Below are 17,783 nucleotides of genomic sequence, written 5' to 3' on the forward strand. Positions count from 1 at the left end.
CTTTACTTCACATGTTGTAGGCAGAAGGGAAGTTTTACATTGCTGTTGCCCTGAGCCTACGTTGTCTTCCAGCTTCAAAAGACTGCGTATACTGCTAGTGAGAAATTGAGCTTTGAGTAATAAATCTTAAAGATTATTACTGTGTCTTCACAGGAAAGGAGAGAAATGCTTATGTAGCAATGAGTATAAATAGAACATGATGTTGGGATTTGCAGATTCAGCAGACAGTGTTTGGTTTTAACAAAAATTATATATAGGTATTATAAGTATCATGATTTCTAAAAGTTACGTAAGTTCTCCAAATAGTTCAAAAAATTCCTGGGATGAAATATCCTTTGGGGATTTTTAATTTTATTTTACTTATTTTATTTTTTTAAACCCAAGCCACAATCATGGCAACACAGGAAAGCATATTTCTTCTTGGACTAACTTTCCTTAGTCTATTTCCCTGTGACAAGGGGAATGAACCACATGGGAATTACATAGTCCTAAATTTCTCAATTTTAGCTGCATACAGAAGAGCATTTAAATCACAGAATGTAATTTTTAATGTACTTGAATACTTGCTTTTATTCTCAATCCTTCAAAGATTTAACAGCAAAACCCAACAGGTTTCACAGTACAATAATTCTAGCTTCTGGGCTCTTAGTAATAGCCAAAAATGGTGCGGCCTTGAAGAGATGCAGGAGACTGGAAATATATGGGAACTTACCCAGACTTTTGATTTGCACTGAATTCCATTCAAAAGAACAATCACTACTATTTTGCATAAATTGTGTATTTATGATTCCAGGCTTATGCAAGTCTGTAAATAGTTAATACTTCAATAAACCCATAATATTTTAAATACTGGAAATACATAAATATATTTTCTTTAGGTCTCTCAGTTAGCTACATTAATATTTTAGCCATACAGCAGGACTACAGCTGCAAAGGATTATTTTTTTTAATAAACAATCAGATTAAATAGCTGCTGTGAAAATTGCAAAGTAATTAGGAAGAAATATTTTCTGAAATATTACTTCCATTAAAAAGGCAAGGGCTTTTTTAAGTTTATCTGGCAATGACAGGATAAAAGTGAGTTGTCCCAAAATGAAACAACCCTGATTTGCTATAGTACAGAATATAGTGTAGCTTTTTGTATTTCATTCCTGTCTTTCAAAAAATCTCTGTAAGACTTTGTAAGAAATACTGCTATATATTCCATAGTAACTGTCAATTTTTAAAAGTAACTCAAATTCAGCCATAATCTCCCTTCCCCATGATTATACTACTATTACAATCAGCTTATTGAAATGCTCACATTAGAACAACAAATACATTCTGAGATCAGAATTCATGTCAAATAGCAGCAGGCTGTATTGTGTAGAACTTATTCACACACACGCACACCCACATGAACAGCTTCCTCTTTTAACAAAGTCTTTAATTAAACGGAGCACTTCCAGTTAATTACTTTATTTCCTGTAATTTCACGTGTCCATAAGAAAATGAGGTATATATGCTAACTATGACAACAGAAACTCTGCAAAATATCACCCCATCATTAACAGTGTAAAACTTAGAAAAAGAGCACAAGCAAAGTCTTACAAGATCCAAAAGCTGGCATTTAAAGCCAAATGTCAAACTCTTGCATCTTTTTACAGAGTTTCAGTTCTTCACATTTATAAATTATTTTTTAATTCTGTTTGGTACTACACAAAAACCTGCAGTTTTCAACTATACACAGTATAACAAACTGTGCAAAGGCAAAACAATTTGAGAGGGGACTCAGTAAATTAATCCTAACACCTCTAATAACACATTGTAAGCAAAACAAGACATTTCAAAATAGTTCTTCAGATTAGATGGGCAAAAACTATACGTTGATTTGCATAGTTCAGTTTTACATTATTCTGGTGGTGTCTAACACCCTATTCTCCACCACCACACACCCCCAACACAAGGCTCTCTCTAGAGCATCCAGATCCATTTTCTGAATAGAAATGTTCATGACTAGATCTTTTTTTAATTTTTATTTTTCAACACAAACAAAAGCAATAATCTTTCAGTGAAGTTCAGCCCCACACTTTTTCTTCATTATTTAGATGTCCAAACATTCTCTCCAGTCCTGTCTACGTTATGTTTTCGGGAAACCAACAAACTCTATCAGTCAATGTAATTGTATGCAAAACTTCTAACAACTTATCCCAACAAGAAGAAATATGTCTGGAAAGATATTAGAAATTACAGATTTAACACACATACACACCTACAAAAAAGGAAACACCAAGGCATCATGAAGCTTTCAGTGGAACACACAAAGCTATTCTAAAGCTAATATAAAGAATCACCAATTCTACCAATAAAATTAGAGATGAACAATTTATGAAAAGAGGGTGCAACAACTTCTATGCAAATATTATTATTACACATTTATGTCTAACTGTACAGTTATGTACACAACAAATGTAAGAAATAATAACATGACAATATTAGTCACTAGATATTAACTACTTACTGTTAAGAGCCATAATATTGTCTGTTCCTGGATGATGGAAGTTTATTCCCATACGCCCTGCAATGTAAATAAAAGCTATTTTTAATGTTTTTATTTCAAAACTGAATTAAATTCATTAATATGAAAAATTGCTAAAGTGAATGAACATTCAGGGTAGCCAAATCTTCAACCTACTGAAGACAACTTCCCAAGAATACATATTTACAATATTTAACTCCATAGTACGTCAGTGTTATGTATTTAAAATACTGAAAATCACAAAACAAACAATTAAATAATTATCTTTGAATACATCCCTTCCCTTTGTAGTAGGAAAATATTACTTTTACCCTTTCAAAATAAGGCCTCAAAGTTCAACCTTGCAGTTATGCCACTTATAGTTAGCTTCAAGTAACAGGTACAGCATTATAAAAACTCCACTGAACTGGTAAAAATAAATCACTGTTTTCCATACTACCTGTGACACCAGAAGCTCTCAAGTTAATTGCTGGAGAGAAGAGTGCTTACCCCGGTTTTGTATTCTTCCCTAAAAAACCTGCTATGGCTTACTACTTGAGACAGGACACTAGGTTGGAGGGAGTGCTATTCTCATGGAGTACTTTCATATATACTTTGGGAAATATTTATTCTTGACCCATAATACAGAGCCATCATATACAGAAGGTTCACCATGAAATTCAAATGAACTCTGCTAGTGCCAGTTTCCAGGAAGCTAGAGAAATACAAAATAGTACCAGTTTTCTCAGGTGAGATTTAACACTTGAAAGCTTGGCTTAAGATCTTTGATGACTACAGGAACTGGAAGTGGGAACCAATTTAGATGGTTACTTTGTTTCAAAGGAGACTCAGTCCACTTTTACCATCCAAGCAAGAAACGAGCCAACTCTGCTACTGTTAAGATTCATTTTAGACAGTATTTAACCGAGCTGAAGTATTAAAAACTTACTCTGAAGAAACTGTGTAACAGGACTTTCTTAATTAAAACCCTGAAACAGTTTAAAAGCTGTAATTGGTATTAGTCCTCATTTGGAAAAATATATAAAAGGATCATTATAGCCACATAAAACTTTTATTTCATTTAAGTAACAAGTTACTTATAAGTGTTGTAATCCACTTCATATGCTCTCCGTTTCTCCAGATTTGTGGTTAAATTCGGGAGCAAAGGAAGCAAGCAGTTTACATTTCTTCACTACATAGGCACTCAAATATGGGTGCTCAAGACCTACTTACTATACTGAAGAGCCAATATAACCATTAAGTTGCTGTACTTCTGCAAAACCAAGTTTTAACAACTATGCTTTGACAAAGCAGAACTAAAGCCAATCTTTTCCAACGTTTTTAGCTCCTAGCAATAAGTTAAAGCCTTCTATTTCTAGTCACAGAAACTGCAGTGCTGTAATTAATATTCTTTCTGAACAGATGCAACATGAACTTTCAGTACCCTTCTGAAACGAAGTCACAAGCAGTTTAAGAAAAGCAAATATTTATTTTCTTCACATCATAATTTTCTGATTCTTTCAGAAAAAAGTGCCACCACAATAAGACTACGAAGCAAACAGCACCTCCAGAAAGAAGTGAGGGCAGAAAGAAGGTAAATAAACTTTCCATTTTCACTTTCCAACTCCTTGCACAAAGCTTCTTAAAGAGATCTTCATTAATTACTGTCATAATTCCCTTATACATATTTTCATATTAATCTGGCACTACAGAAACATTAAAGCTGCTATTATTTGTTAGCATAAGCTTGTGCTAAAATATTTCAGAAATCTTGCAAGACTGACATTAATTCCGTTTTCTTTAACAGCATATTAATGAGCGTGCGGTTACAGGTATTACTTGTAAAGAGAAAAGGTGTATATAATAATCTATACTTGTAAACTAATACTTGTAATAGACAAAAGGGAACAGCTATGAAAAAACAAGAGTAAAATTTGAATGCATAATGCTTGGATGGGCCCTTCTCTTTTCCTTTGCTGGAGCTGAAATTCTGCTGTTTGACCAGCTTCAGAAATAGAATCGTATCTGTGACATCTGGGTTTGTTTTTTTCCTCCCTCCAGGCTGTCACTGGACCAGGTGCTGCTTGTGTGACATTTTGTCACCTGCCCTTGGCCTGCTATTTTTAAACAGTTCTTGTCAGCTATCTTTTAAGAGGAGCAGAAAATACAGAGCAGCACAAGCAGAAGAACATGTTCTCACACTGAGCTAAGCAACTGTGCAGAATAATTCTGTACATCTTCAGAAGTCCCCTAGTGCAATTCTATAGAAACAAATTAATGGAATACTTTCAAAACACACCTGTATTAAAAGCATTCAAAACAGATTGGTAATGGTACAATTATAAGACAATTAGTTAATAATTATATAGCCTTTCATGTTAGCTACAACATTTGAGTATCATCTTGTTTTGAGCAAATTATTCAATTGAAAACAAAGGCCACATGCAGATTACAAAACTGTGTAATTATCTAAGGAAAAAGAAGAGAGCACAAGGAGGGAATTATAAATATATTCATTTAAAGGTGCAACGTAAGACTGTAAAATGTAATTAAGAATATGCACTTTCAAGGATCTATTTGGGTTAAACATGGAAATTACTATCAGTAAACAATTTTAAGAAAAGCACATGTATGCTACCTGGACCTTTATGAAGTCTATATAAGCACATATTTCTAATTATAGTTTTAAGACAAAATCTCTGGATAAAATTTCTACTTTCAAGAATCTTAAGCACAATAATCAAAAACACAGAGAAGTTAGAGCACAGACGTTATGGACTCCAGCAGTTCACTGAAGTCATAAATAGGAACCCTTCCAGTAACAACATCCCTAGTACTTGTATTAGGTGTACATCTGCCATTTTCAGTTTGCCTGTCTTGGTTTCATAATTGAAAATATACTCAGTAGATAGTTATGTGCTTTTATAACACACACTTATATTACTGCAGTTAGGCTGCAACAATAATCACTCTTTTACACAAGTCTTTTCAATTCCTAATTTAAAAAAAAAAAATCCAGTTTTATACCTCTTGGTCTTTAAGCATTTCAGAGTATGAGGGTTGAATGATTCTTGTATAGCCCAGGCTCCTCTCTTGCACATTTTAACATTGTTAAATTCCTTAAATTCTCTCTCCTAACAGCATTTGGAGACACTTTTCTGGTTGGACTGCCTAATTGTTCTGCTGCATGTCCAATATCATGCTTGTCATGGCACAGTGCCAAATTCCTTCTTAGAGCACATCTCAAGTATGCACATCTTCTCTTCTGTATTATATTGGAAATATGACATTAAATGGAAATTAACTTCACCTCATTCTTAGTAGAAAAGTGTCATGATTTTGAAACAATTCTGAAATCTTTCCAATAACTTAAGTATACCCTTCCCACATAGAATCTCTTTATTAAATCTTTCACAAATATTTAATCTGATTTTTTTTTTTCAATTGTCTAGATAATTTCAAGTTACACAAACAGTTTTGAGAAAGAGTGGTGTTCCAGAAATAACAAATCTGGATATCAGGCACAGCTTTACCACTGTTGCAGTTTTTTGACAGTGTTTACTGCCAGGCTTGCCTGTGTTTGTCCCCTTAATCTTAACTTTAAAATCCACTATTTTTAGCAGATATTCAAGCTTATAAGCACAATCTGTTTACAAGTGTAAAACCAATCTATAACCTCATCTTTGTATAGATATGCTGATATTACCATTATTTTTCTGCATCTGAAACAAACACCAGTGATTAACCAGTTCCAGATCTGTAACTATTGTTTTCACCTTAAGGGATTTCTGAATTTATTTTCTCTTTTTATTCATTTTCTTTTCCTGAGTGTCTATGGTTTTTTTGAACTTGTGAAAGCCTGATCAGATCCTGCCACGAACACTCACTCAGTGAAGGAGTTTTAAGATTACAGTTACCTGTTCTCGTCATTTTTGCGTTACAAGAACCAAGGTTCATTGGTTATATCTTGAGTAAAACTCACACTAATTCATCAATTGGTATTTTGCATAAGGTTTCCTAGAAAATAGCAAAGTTGACCTGCTTTTTACCTTTCCTGAACTTACAGGGAACGAGAGCTTCCTGTCATGCAGTTCTTAAAATCATTATTGATATCATTATTGATATCAGTTCAAAGTTGTGAGTAGTGACTCCAGTGGCAAGGTCAAATGAAACTGGCAACAGGATTAGGTCTGCTACACTTCCTTAGTAATAACACCTCCTTTATCATTCTTATCCTTTCTATCAAATTATTTCAGAGTTGGTGCCAACAACAGGCATTACAAAACAGCAATGGTTATTGGGATGGATAGATAGCAAATGGGGTAGAGCAAAGGTTAGACACAGACACATGCAAAAATCAAAGCCAGACCAGTATTCCCTCAAACATCTGAAATAAGATTATTTTGACCCATATGTATTTGGGGGTCTACTTTAAGCACAGCCTAACAACACACATACACCCCCCCATACCCCAGCTCAACCACGAGTCTTCGCTCCATGATTCACAAATGGCCAACAAGCATGAAGTACATGTGTGTATATACAAGAATTTTAAGCATTTTTACCTGAGTAGACCTCAAACCGCTCTCTCTCCTCTTCCCCCAAAACTACAGGCACCTGAAACTGGTGCTACACTAACTCAGCGTACATGCACAAAACAGTTTCAAAAGCAAGAACTGCGTAAGCAAGGGTCTGCATAGAGAATCATAAAAATAAAAGGTAACTCCCTGCAGAAGTTTGATGGCTTTTTTTTTTCTTCCCTTCTTCCCCCCCTCCCCTCCTTTTTTTTTTTTTTTTTTTTTTTTGAGGTCTATCTGCCATTTGTTCACACATAATTTAAACACCTACTTGCAACTTGCATATCTTTTATACATCAACATACTCAGCAGAACAAAAATACTAGTATTTGCCAGAAGGGAAATACTAAGAACGATTACTGGTGTTACACATCTATATTTTTACTGTGCAAATATATTGTGGCAATGTGAACAGAACTGTATAATTATCATCTGTATCAGTAACAAAGCTTGCTGATACTAACTTCTTCCTATCACTGACTAAACAAATATATGCCATCAGTAGAGAAAGCAACCTATAAAATATAACAGCATCTACATTATAAGAGAATGCACTTTTCCTAAGTAAATAGCTCCAATTAAACACAAAGTCTTGCATATATTTTAGTATAAAGATTTTTAGCTTGAAACCAGTTAAATTTTCAAAACAGTAGTACTTTAAAAGCAAGACCTGATGAACATAAAAAGAAGTTTAGCTTTACTTCTAAAATACACCAATATGAAAGCAGACTTTTCCATTAGCAGTCTATGCCAATATATACAAAACGCTCAAAACAGTAGAGAAGTAAGAAAGACAAAAAGGGCTTTAGGTCTCTGGGGCCAGTCTTCAATAGTACAATGAAAAGATGGAAATAAAGAGAAGGAAAAATGGGTATCTGCATCAGCACTCCTTAAACTAAACAAAACAAACAAAAAAGCACCATCAGTCCTGCCCAAAACAGATTCAGCAGGTCAAAGACAAGGACATGCTGGATGCCAGCAGCAAATTAGACAGTATGATCACACTACAGGATCATTGATGAAAACACTTAATTTAAGAAATATGAACCATTTAACGGTCATATTCTGTACTGAAGAGAAAAATATTACAGAGGATTTTCTTAAATACACGGAGTTTCAAATGGAAAGGAAGTAAGAGTATGTTTCCTTTAAAAGGATTAACTTGAGTGGCCTAGTTTTACACACAAATAGATGTGCAAACTTCTGTCTGCTTACTCTGGTTTTTACATGCATTTACAGAAAGGTGTCTGACGAGCATCAGGATTTCGAGAAACATTGTTACAGTGCACTTATTTCTAATGAAGTGTTGCAAAAAGCTGTAAATGGGTGGCACCATTTCCAGGACTGAGATGACAACATTTGTTCTGTTTGCACAACCTTTGTGTTCAGTTGCTGACTGCAAACACAAATACTATCTATTCACCTTCACTCTTCTCAGGTCATGTGGCAAACTTACTGCTTTGCTTACAAAAAGCCTATGAAGAATTAGAGCTGAACAAAATCTGATGGCATGCACTGAATTAACTAAAGATCAAGATGGAAACGTAAAGGTCCATTCTATATGTATTAAAATATCATCCAAGTTTTATATAATCTTTAAACACTCCTGTCAAACCTCAAACAACAGTTAAATGTAAACAGGAAATCTTGAAATCTTACTTAGTTTTCATGTGACCTGATACAGTCTTCACAATAGTTAAAAAGTAGTAACGCCAGTAACTCCAGTTTTCTGTTGTCCAAATATATGGTGCCATTCATTTTAAATACTGAAAATCAAGATAAAAAGTTTCCTCACAGACACTGTTTCTACCTCTGAATGAATACATTTGTATTCAAAGTCTCAAACAATCTCAGAACAGCAAATGCTAAGAGATAGTCAGGGAGCATGTACATTCTACTGAAATATTATGACATAATCAACACATTTGATGTAACCTTCTGTAGTATGATATTCATTACAATTAGTTTTAATAAAGCCTACTCTAAATTCTCCTTGTACATATGTTGTCTCCAAGTACTCGAAGATGTCACATTCATACTTTTTTAAAACCTCAGAATTTTTGTTAGTTAGGGATTTGCACATTACAAAGTGTGTTTCCATTCTGATTTAAAATAAAACCCAAATATTAGTTAGCTACTGTAAGAGTAAATTTAAAATATTTCAAAAGGGACATGATTTCTCTCCTCAGTTTTATTTTTTATTCAGTTTCATGACCTATCAGTAGCACATGTGCATAGCATACGATCTAACACAGCTGAAATGTTTTATTTAATTATTTAAAAATAGAACAAAGGCAGCTGCTAGTTACTACTGATCAAAATATTTTTTATAGATCAGAATGCCTCTGTTTGTGTTGTAATGCAATAGTTTGACACGGATAAACTTATTGCAACAGTGACATATTACACCATAGACAGAAGACACTTTGATGTAGAAAAAAATGTTTTTGTAGTAAGTAGCATCTACCCACAGCTATTCTGATAATTCAGTTTTGCCCCACAGCATTAGGTAGAAGCAGTATGTAAATACCAACAGGTTACAAAATGCTGCAAATATACCCTTTCCTTGTTAAAGCAAAACTCTCTCCCATAAAATACATTATAAGCAACTAAGAAAACAGACAGTTCAGGAAAAAACATCTTAGAAGATATTGCACACTTCCATCACATAGGCCTGGTTATGACTGACACAGGAAACAACTAGGCACCCTTGGCTATATACAGTAACTAGTCTTTAACTAGAAGAAGCTTAACAATTCCTTTACTGTACTTTGTTTCTCCTTTTTGAAAGGAGAACAGGATTTATGACTATTGACTGAAAGAGAAGAAAAGTGTTGAACCTGGTCTTGATTGCACAGAAAGCAGGTAAGGAAGCCTGCCTAACTGCCTTGAGAGAAAACAAGACTTGCTTTTTAATGAGTTTGTATTCTTTAGCTCTCAAAAGCATGAAAATGGCAAACAATTTGTAAAGTTACACAGTTCCCAGACTACAAGGACAGAAAGACAGGAACATACAGCAGGGTACCCCTATCTGGCAGAAAATGCTGAGAAAAAAAATCAGTTTTAGAAAGAAACAGAGTAAGAGCTGCCACCAAACACCTCCTCCCAAGACTTGGCTCAAGATAAAATGTGATGTAGATGGGTAAGCTGGTAATTTACCCTAGACCAGAAACCTCAAAGCTAGGTATCAAATCTCTGTTACAGCAAGAAACACCCAAAAAGAACTAAGTGACTCTAGCTGTCCTAGCTGGAGAGCACCAAGCCAGCCTGTCACACTGTCTTAGCACTCACTAAACACAAGTAATTCAATATTGCAGGACTGAGCATCAGTTAGCTTCTGCTGCACTAACAATACTTCAGCCTTTCCCTTGTTCCACACTTGAAAGCAAACACCACCACCCCGGAAAAGCCACTTAATCACATGTACTCTCAAGGCCCAGTGGATCACGCCTAAAAGAAGTGGCCTGATGTGTTGACCTTGAAATAAACTCAATTTCCATTGCCTGCAGGACAAAGTCTGATCATACCTCAGATTCAGAGAAATTATAAAGCTTCAGCTATTACAAACAAGTGGACAGGCTTTTCCTTTCCCATCCCTGAGCTTCTCCACCACCTCCACTGAACAACGTAGAGCATGAGGAACTTACACCCGAGAATGAGAAGAAAATATCCCAGAACCGTTTCAATTTGGTCTTCACATCAGAATCTTTTATGGTTTCCCATCCACATTCTAACCTACAGCCTTTGTTCTATATCTGAGATAATTATGTTTTGTTTCAAGTATCTGCTGGGATGCAAGGGGGCACATATGCCAAGAGGGGCTATGTTCCAAGCAATGTTTCAAACTTCCAATAAACCACCTGCAATATTTTACTAATGAATACATATGCAGACAATACTTCTAAAAACACACATTTCCTCAAGACTTTGTTGCTAGCAGCAGGTTGAAATGATCCTGAAATAGCTGCACTGGCTTTGTAACATGCATTGGAGGCTCCAAGATATGCATAATTTTTCTAGAATTAAATCCTTCTGTGTTTTCAAAATCAGAGGCTTTTGGTACTTCGCCTTTTCACCTCTTCTGTTTAAAAATTTGGGTAGTAAATATAAGGGCAACTGACATGTAAGCACTGTTAGCTAAATTTTTTTGAGAAAACAAGGCTTGTTTACCAAAAGGCAAACAAAAAGTCATTTGAAAGCCATCTCACTGTTTTTCTTTGTTTTTTAAACAAGGATTTGTGGCTGGTTTACTTTCTTATCTATACAAGAAAAAGCTACACAGAACCTAAGAGCGGACAGTCACAGATGCCAGAGGAAGGGAAGATTTAAAAGGGAAACACACACCTAGTTTACTCCTGAAAGACAGAGGAAATAAAATGCAGAGGAAGTAGCTATGAGATTTGATTAAGTTAATAAGATTGAAGAAAAAGCAGTTGAAATTTTGCACAAGAGGCATTCACACAGTAATGTCTATGAGAAACTGAAAAATCAAACCGAATGACATAACCAGTACATTCAAAAAGCTTCAAGGTAAAAATAAATAAAAACTTGAACATTACTTACGAAACAAGCAAAAGCAAGCAGAGTCAGTAACATACTTTCTCAAGGTGATTACAGACTAAAACATGCTGCTACTTTAAGGGGGAGAGCCAGAGGAGAGCAGGATAAATAAGAAGAAAAGCAAATTAGTTTAGAAGACAAGATTAAGTGAAATCTGAGGAAGGTGCAGAGAAGGACAGCAGTTGAAAACCTTCTGCATCTTTGGTGGAGGAAAAGCAGAAATGTGAAGGTACAGGGGAAGAGTCAAGACCAGTTTTCACAGAAAAGGCAACAAAAAAATGCAACAGGAAAGCGATTTGAGGAGTAGATCAATGTTTCCAGAAAACTAGTTAGGCTTTCATGAAAAGGTTTCAGTTAAAATAGTAACACAGATCTGTTTAACACAGAGGAAGACACTTCTTGGAAGGGAGAACGAACATGTCCTGAAACAGCCACTCCTATGAATATTGCCAGTCATGCTGCATAGGGTGAAAACAGAAGTAGAGGAAAGTGCATGCTAGGTCAAGCCAAGGCTGGAGGTTAGCAAAGTAAGCCCTGTAGTTAAAGGGAAAAGAAAGCAAGGCAGGGAATTAACCATATTCATGGGGGGAAAAACAGCTGGGCAGAGACAGAGATAACTAATACTAAACAAGACTTCTCCCAGCAATTACTGGACTGGAAGCTGCTAGACAGCTAAGTAACAAGGCAGAAAGGCCAAAACAGGTGAGCAGCACTAAATGAGGAAATGAGACAGACAGAAAGAGCCTGTCCAGTAAGTGACAAGTATTTAAGTAAAGCCAATGGTCGCACTAGTGAATAGAAAAGATCAACTCAAACTTTACAATTAATATTCAACTCTTCAGTTTTACATTTTGAGCAGAGGAAAACAGCTCCTACTGCTTTCAGATGTCCATTTAAATTAGTCAGTCTTCTACATAAATTGAGAACCTAGGGGAGATGAAAATATTAAGTTTGATTTGGAAAGAATACTTTTCTTTAAAAGCATAAAGATGCTTAATGAAACCAAGAACTTCATTTCTACCTCATGCAAAATGCCAACATTACATAGCATTATGACACTCTGTTACAGCTGTGGAAACCACTTGCAACACTTATACAGACTACGTCAGCTGAGTATTGGAAGCTATTCTTGATAGAATAACCCAACAACACAAAGGAATTAAAGATTTGTACCCATTATTATTTTATGTGCTAATATTCTGACTAAAATACATTTCAAAATGGTTATAAAGAGACAATAATGGAAGTATAAGTAAAATTGCACTTACATGATGTTAAAGTCTTTTCCTAGAGTAATACAATTTCTAATCCAATCTTTCATTTTTTCCATGCTCAGGTTCAAACAGAAATTCAGTCTTTAAAAAATTAGTTTCAAGTTGTATACTTAAATAAATACCAATTTTAAAAACCATGACGTTTTAGCTAGATTATAATACATTTAATAAGATACAATAAATACTTAAAATCTACCTACTAGCAATTTGTATTTTTTATTATTTTTTTTTTTAATAACAACCATATGAAACGCATATCCAGCAGAAATCTCAATTTTGGTGAGCTTGTTTGTTATAAGTTTCAGGTTTACACTTATTTTGGAGGACTATGATCAGACTAGACATGACAGTATTTCTTTCCATTTTAGGCAGCTGAATAATGGCTAAAGACACATGAAGGCTATATAGCACAGAGAATTTCAAGATAATAGTGGAAAGAACGGGTTACATGAGCAGAGAGCACAGAACTCAGTCTGTTATGGTTATAAAAAAAAAAACCAAACAACTTTGTACCCAGAAAGATGGTGAAAAAGGCACAAGACCTTAGACCAAGAAAAAATATTTTTCCACATGTAACATATAAATGGGGAGAGGAGCAAATGAGGCAATCGTGTATATAAGCATTAGCATAGGAAATGCTATACACAGCTACATTTCTTCTCCATCAGTTCCAGTGTCCTGACTTCTTGAGAGTTTGGGAATCATTTCTAGTTCAATACTTTCTTTGTATATGACTTATTACTACTAGCTTCAGTCTTCAAAGTCAGCCAGAATGCATGTGAGCAAGAACGTGTACCTATCTTTAAATTTAACCAGTGGAAGATTAAGACAGAGGAGTGTGCAGCTGCATCAGGAATATTTATTCATTGAAATGCTGCCACAACCTTTCACTATTCAGTATCAGCTAAGTATTAGAAATGCTTTTATCTCCAATGCTACACCTGGTAGAACAAACATTGTTTAGTAGCATAAATAATCAAAACTTTCCCAGCACTTAACATCTAATAGCTTTTGACCCTCCCTGACAATTTCAAATCCAGATTAAGAATATTTTTTTTTTTTAAAGAAACCTGAAAGAACTGTAACGAGTAACTTGACAGAGTGGTTGTTTCAGAACCCTGTACACTAGCTGATGATCCAAAACTAAGAGTAGTATTAACTCTGAATAAGATGTTGAACATAGAAACTGGACTCCAGCTGTACTACACATTTTCTGAACTGAGTGACTGCAGCAGGAAACCCAACTGTGCGATTTGCTGAGACACAAACCTAAGTTTCAGAAATGCCAGTTAGATAATATTATGATTGTGCACTTACGATAAATGTATACACATTTCACCTTATCCTCCTATAGTAGAGATAATTATCTTAAGATGGGAAAACAGATACTTTACGTAACTGACAACTCATTCATTAGCAAAAAGTTTATAGCAATACTGAAAAGCTGATTTTTGTTTAAGCACCAAGCAAGCATGGACATATGAATATTCCTAACCTGTAAAATGATTCCTCCACATTATATCAGCGAAACTCATTGGTGGGCCACTGGGAGGGTAGTGTTTACCTTTCAGAGGCTCATGATCAGTCCTTATCATATCCATTAAGGAATTTTCCAAAGAGTGCAAGTTAAAAGTGTCATAGGGCCTATTCCGGTCCTAAAAGACAAAAACAAAAACAAAAAACAAACAACAAAACAAAACAAACAAACAAAAAAACAAAAACAAAAGAACAACAAACAAAAAAAAGGAAAGAAAGATTATTACAGAAAAAATAATTTTCTAACATAGGCTCATTTCTTATTTTAGAAAACTCCAGCATCCAATTTTACATTTCTTCTTAATAGAACTTTTTATATTACAAAAAAATAGATAAATAGAAGCCTACAGTTATTAAAATGACACCCTTCATTTTGCAACTGCTGCTTTCACCAGTACAGCTATGGAGACAGGCTTTTTAATACTTCCAAAATTATACATCTAAACGACAGTTAATTCTAAACATTATCATTTAAATAAGAGCTTAGAAATAAAGCAATATTAATGTTTACACTGGAGAAGTGGTTCCAGAGTTCAGAGATTTTTGTTTTACAGCTTCATCATCTGCCTTCTGTCACACAGCAAAAGCAAGCAATGCTCAAGACACCAGCAGACACACTTGTTGCAGAAAGTATCAAGTAATTCTTCAAATGTCTAACATGAATCCCACAGGTTTAAGGAAAGTACACTAGATGCAAGACAAAACAAAAAGCAAATAGGATATGCAACACTTTCACACTGGGGCACTCAAAAATCTGAGCAAGGGTTGCTTTGTATTGCTTGAATCTCTCATTTTTAATTTGCTGTAGTTCAGCCTCTGTTTTTTAAGTAGAAGAGAATAAGGAAAAAAAAAAAAAAAAAACCCAAACCAAACCACAAACAACCTTTAGCAGGCCTGTTAAAATAACCAGTTTCAAAGTTCAGGAACAATCTTATGGAGGGAACAATCTACCCATATCCATTAACAGAACGGCCCCTTGTAGTCAGACAATTTCTAAAAAAACATTAATTTTCTTATTATCATCACTATTATTAAAAAGAAGTAAAGCACAAGATAGCGGTTTTCCTTTGCACACTATATTATGCTACAATTAATAAAAAGTACTATAACACTCTACTATGCAAACTGAAACCTTTGTTGTAATATGCCCCCAAAACTCATGGAACAATGTTTTCCACATGCTGGTCACTACATGATAATCTTCTTACTTGAAATAATAAAATTTAAAATCCTTAGACAAGAAGCAGCAGTATCCATAGAAAATGTAAAAAAAATTTTTGTCTTAAGTATTATTTTTCTTGAACCCTCTTTTTCTTAGGCTGTCTTTAAATAAAAGTAAAGGGAAGAACGAGTTCACCGGTATAACTAAGTTATGTTTTAATATTCTTGTTCTAGAATTCAAATAAATATATGTTATTAAAAGTTTGCTGTTACAGAAAGCTCTGAAATGCAGTTCTTACTGTCAAAAACATTGTGTTCCTGCAATCCACCTACCCTAAACTGTAGACCCAACACCGCTTCTCCCACATGATAATGTATTTTCTGTAAGTGGACTACCATTCTTTTCTTCACACATTTATTTCACCTATTGAGCATTTTTGGCAGTCAAACGTGGTGTCCAAAGAATACTACTTTATTCCTGTTAGATGCTATACTAAGCACTAAAGTTCAAATGAGCTCACTGATTTTCAGTTTTCGTTGTTGATTATTTTTGTCTTCTACAGCTGCTTAAAAAGCAAACATTTGTATACCATATTTAAGAAAGTACTTGCTCACCTATTCAAGTGGATCAATACATATGGAATATAAAATAAAATTTATGCCAAGGAAATCTAAAATAGATCTTGGGGCAGGTAGGAACACCACCCCCACCCCGCACAAAACCCTGAGGTAATTTTTTTCCCCTACAGAAAACTTCATTTTGGTTAAAACAACCCACTGCTTGGTATTAGGTAGTAGGAGAGAAGAGCTTGTTTTATTTCATATTCATTCCCTTAAAAGAAATGCTAGGCTAGATGGAAAAGAAAACGTTTAACTTGGATGTAAAAAATATATCCATTCTTGTGATATATGAGAAAACTTGATTAAACAGGGTCTACGTTATTCCCTTCAAGCAAGAATTTTAATTGTCTTTTTCTATTTGTTTCTTTTAAATACCTATACTGTGAATACTTAAGGAGGTCAGATGTCACAGTACTGAACTATGGCATATTTTTTTAAGAGAAAATATGAAAACAAACATACAGCTTATATCCTAAATAGGGGTGGGGAAGTATTTTTTCAGTCAGATCAGTCCCCTGATCTGGTTTACTATATAGCTGTAGCAGAGCTGAGCTGGCAAAACCAACACTGGCAGGAAAGCAAAAGGGCAGGACTGCTGCTTTTGGCACAATGATATTCCAGCTTTAAGCATTCCTTAGATTACAGTCTTAGAGGTCAGGAGGAGCGAGTTCAGAAGAGGACACAGCCTACAGATTAAATTTAATTGTCCTTCATTAACATATGTATATTTTAAGTATGCTACTATAGCAGTAAATCCCTGGGAGGTCCTACTTTGTTCTAAAACTTCCCAAGGAGCTGGGCACATGGACTCATGTGAAAAAAAGGGTGGGAAAAAAAATATCGTAGCATCAAAGGCAGGGCTATACAGGACAGGTTTGCTAGAATGTAGGATCTTTCTAATCTTTTAAGGAGCACACAAACCTGCAATATATTTTCAAGATTAAATTAGACCTACATTAGACACAGAAAGATCAATTTAACCAAAATCCTTAACCTAGGCAATTATAACACTTCCCACTGTAGTACTTGAGCAAGCTAAATCAAGTAAAGGAAATGTGGACACAACAGATTTTTACAAGTATATTGCAGTACATGCATAGGTATAACGCAAGCTGACTATAGATTTTGTAGTGCGGATGATAAAACCAGTAAGTCCGAGCTAACATCCTCACTCATAAGTAAAACTGCTACTACCATTTTTCTTAGTAGCTTTCATTTCAGTAGTAACTAATTTGTACTCAGCAGATTTGAAGATTGTTTCCTAAATTCAGCAATTTCTTCCAAGAAGCCTGCTGCTTACACACACATATGCACAGGATGATGTTTCCTTATTTCTCAGCATGAACAGGTTCTCCTGGTTTTGTGAACTGATACTGTTCCATCTCCTGGATTTACCTGGTGCATTGTTTCCATAGGCTACCGATCTACTACCAACCAATCCCAACAATGGAAACAATTCATAAAGGTCCTTAGTAGAATGTGAGAACTTTGACAGGAAGTTCTGGGTCTAGGACCATGAATAGAAATCAAAATACAAAATAAATAATTATAAAGCAG

General features: G+C 34.8%; 1 protein-coding gene across 5 annotated transcripts in view; it reads right to left on the reverse strand.

Annotated features, from left to right (window-relative positions):
- CPEB3 (cytoplasmic polyadenylation element binding protein 3) overlaps positions 1-17,783 on the reverse strand; it is an 85,246-nt gene that overhangs the window by 44,898 nt on the left and 22,565 nt on the right. For 3 of the 5 annotated variants that reach the window (XM_040607055.1, XM_040607054.1, XM_040607056.1), the window contains exons 3-4: positions 14,404-14,563; positions 2,501-2,557 (exon numbers count right to left, since the gene is read on the reverse strand). In XM_040607055.1, coding sequence (XP_040462989.1) covers positions 2,501-2,557; positions 14,404-14,563 — 217 coding nt within the window. The remainder of the gene's footprint in view (positions 1-2,500; positions 2,558-14,403; positions 14,564-17,783) is intronic. The other 2 variants (XM_040607058.1, XM_040607057.1) reach the window with 1 other exon arrangement.

The sequence above is a fragment of the Falco naumanni genome, chromosome 9, assembly GCF_017639655.2.
Source record: "Falco naumanni isolate bFalNau1 chromosome 9, bFalNau1.pat, whole genome shotgun sequence".
In the NCBI taxonomy this organism is placed as follows: Eukaryota; Metazoa; Chordata; class Aves; order Falconiformes; family Falconidae; genus Falco; species Falco naumanni.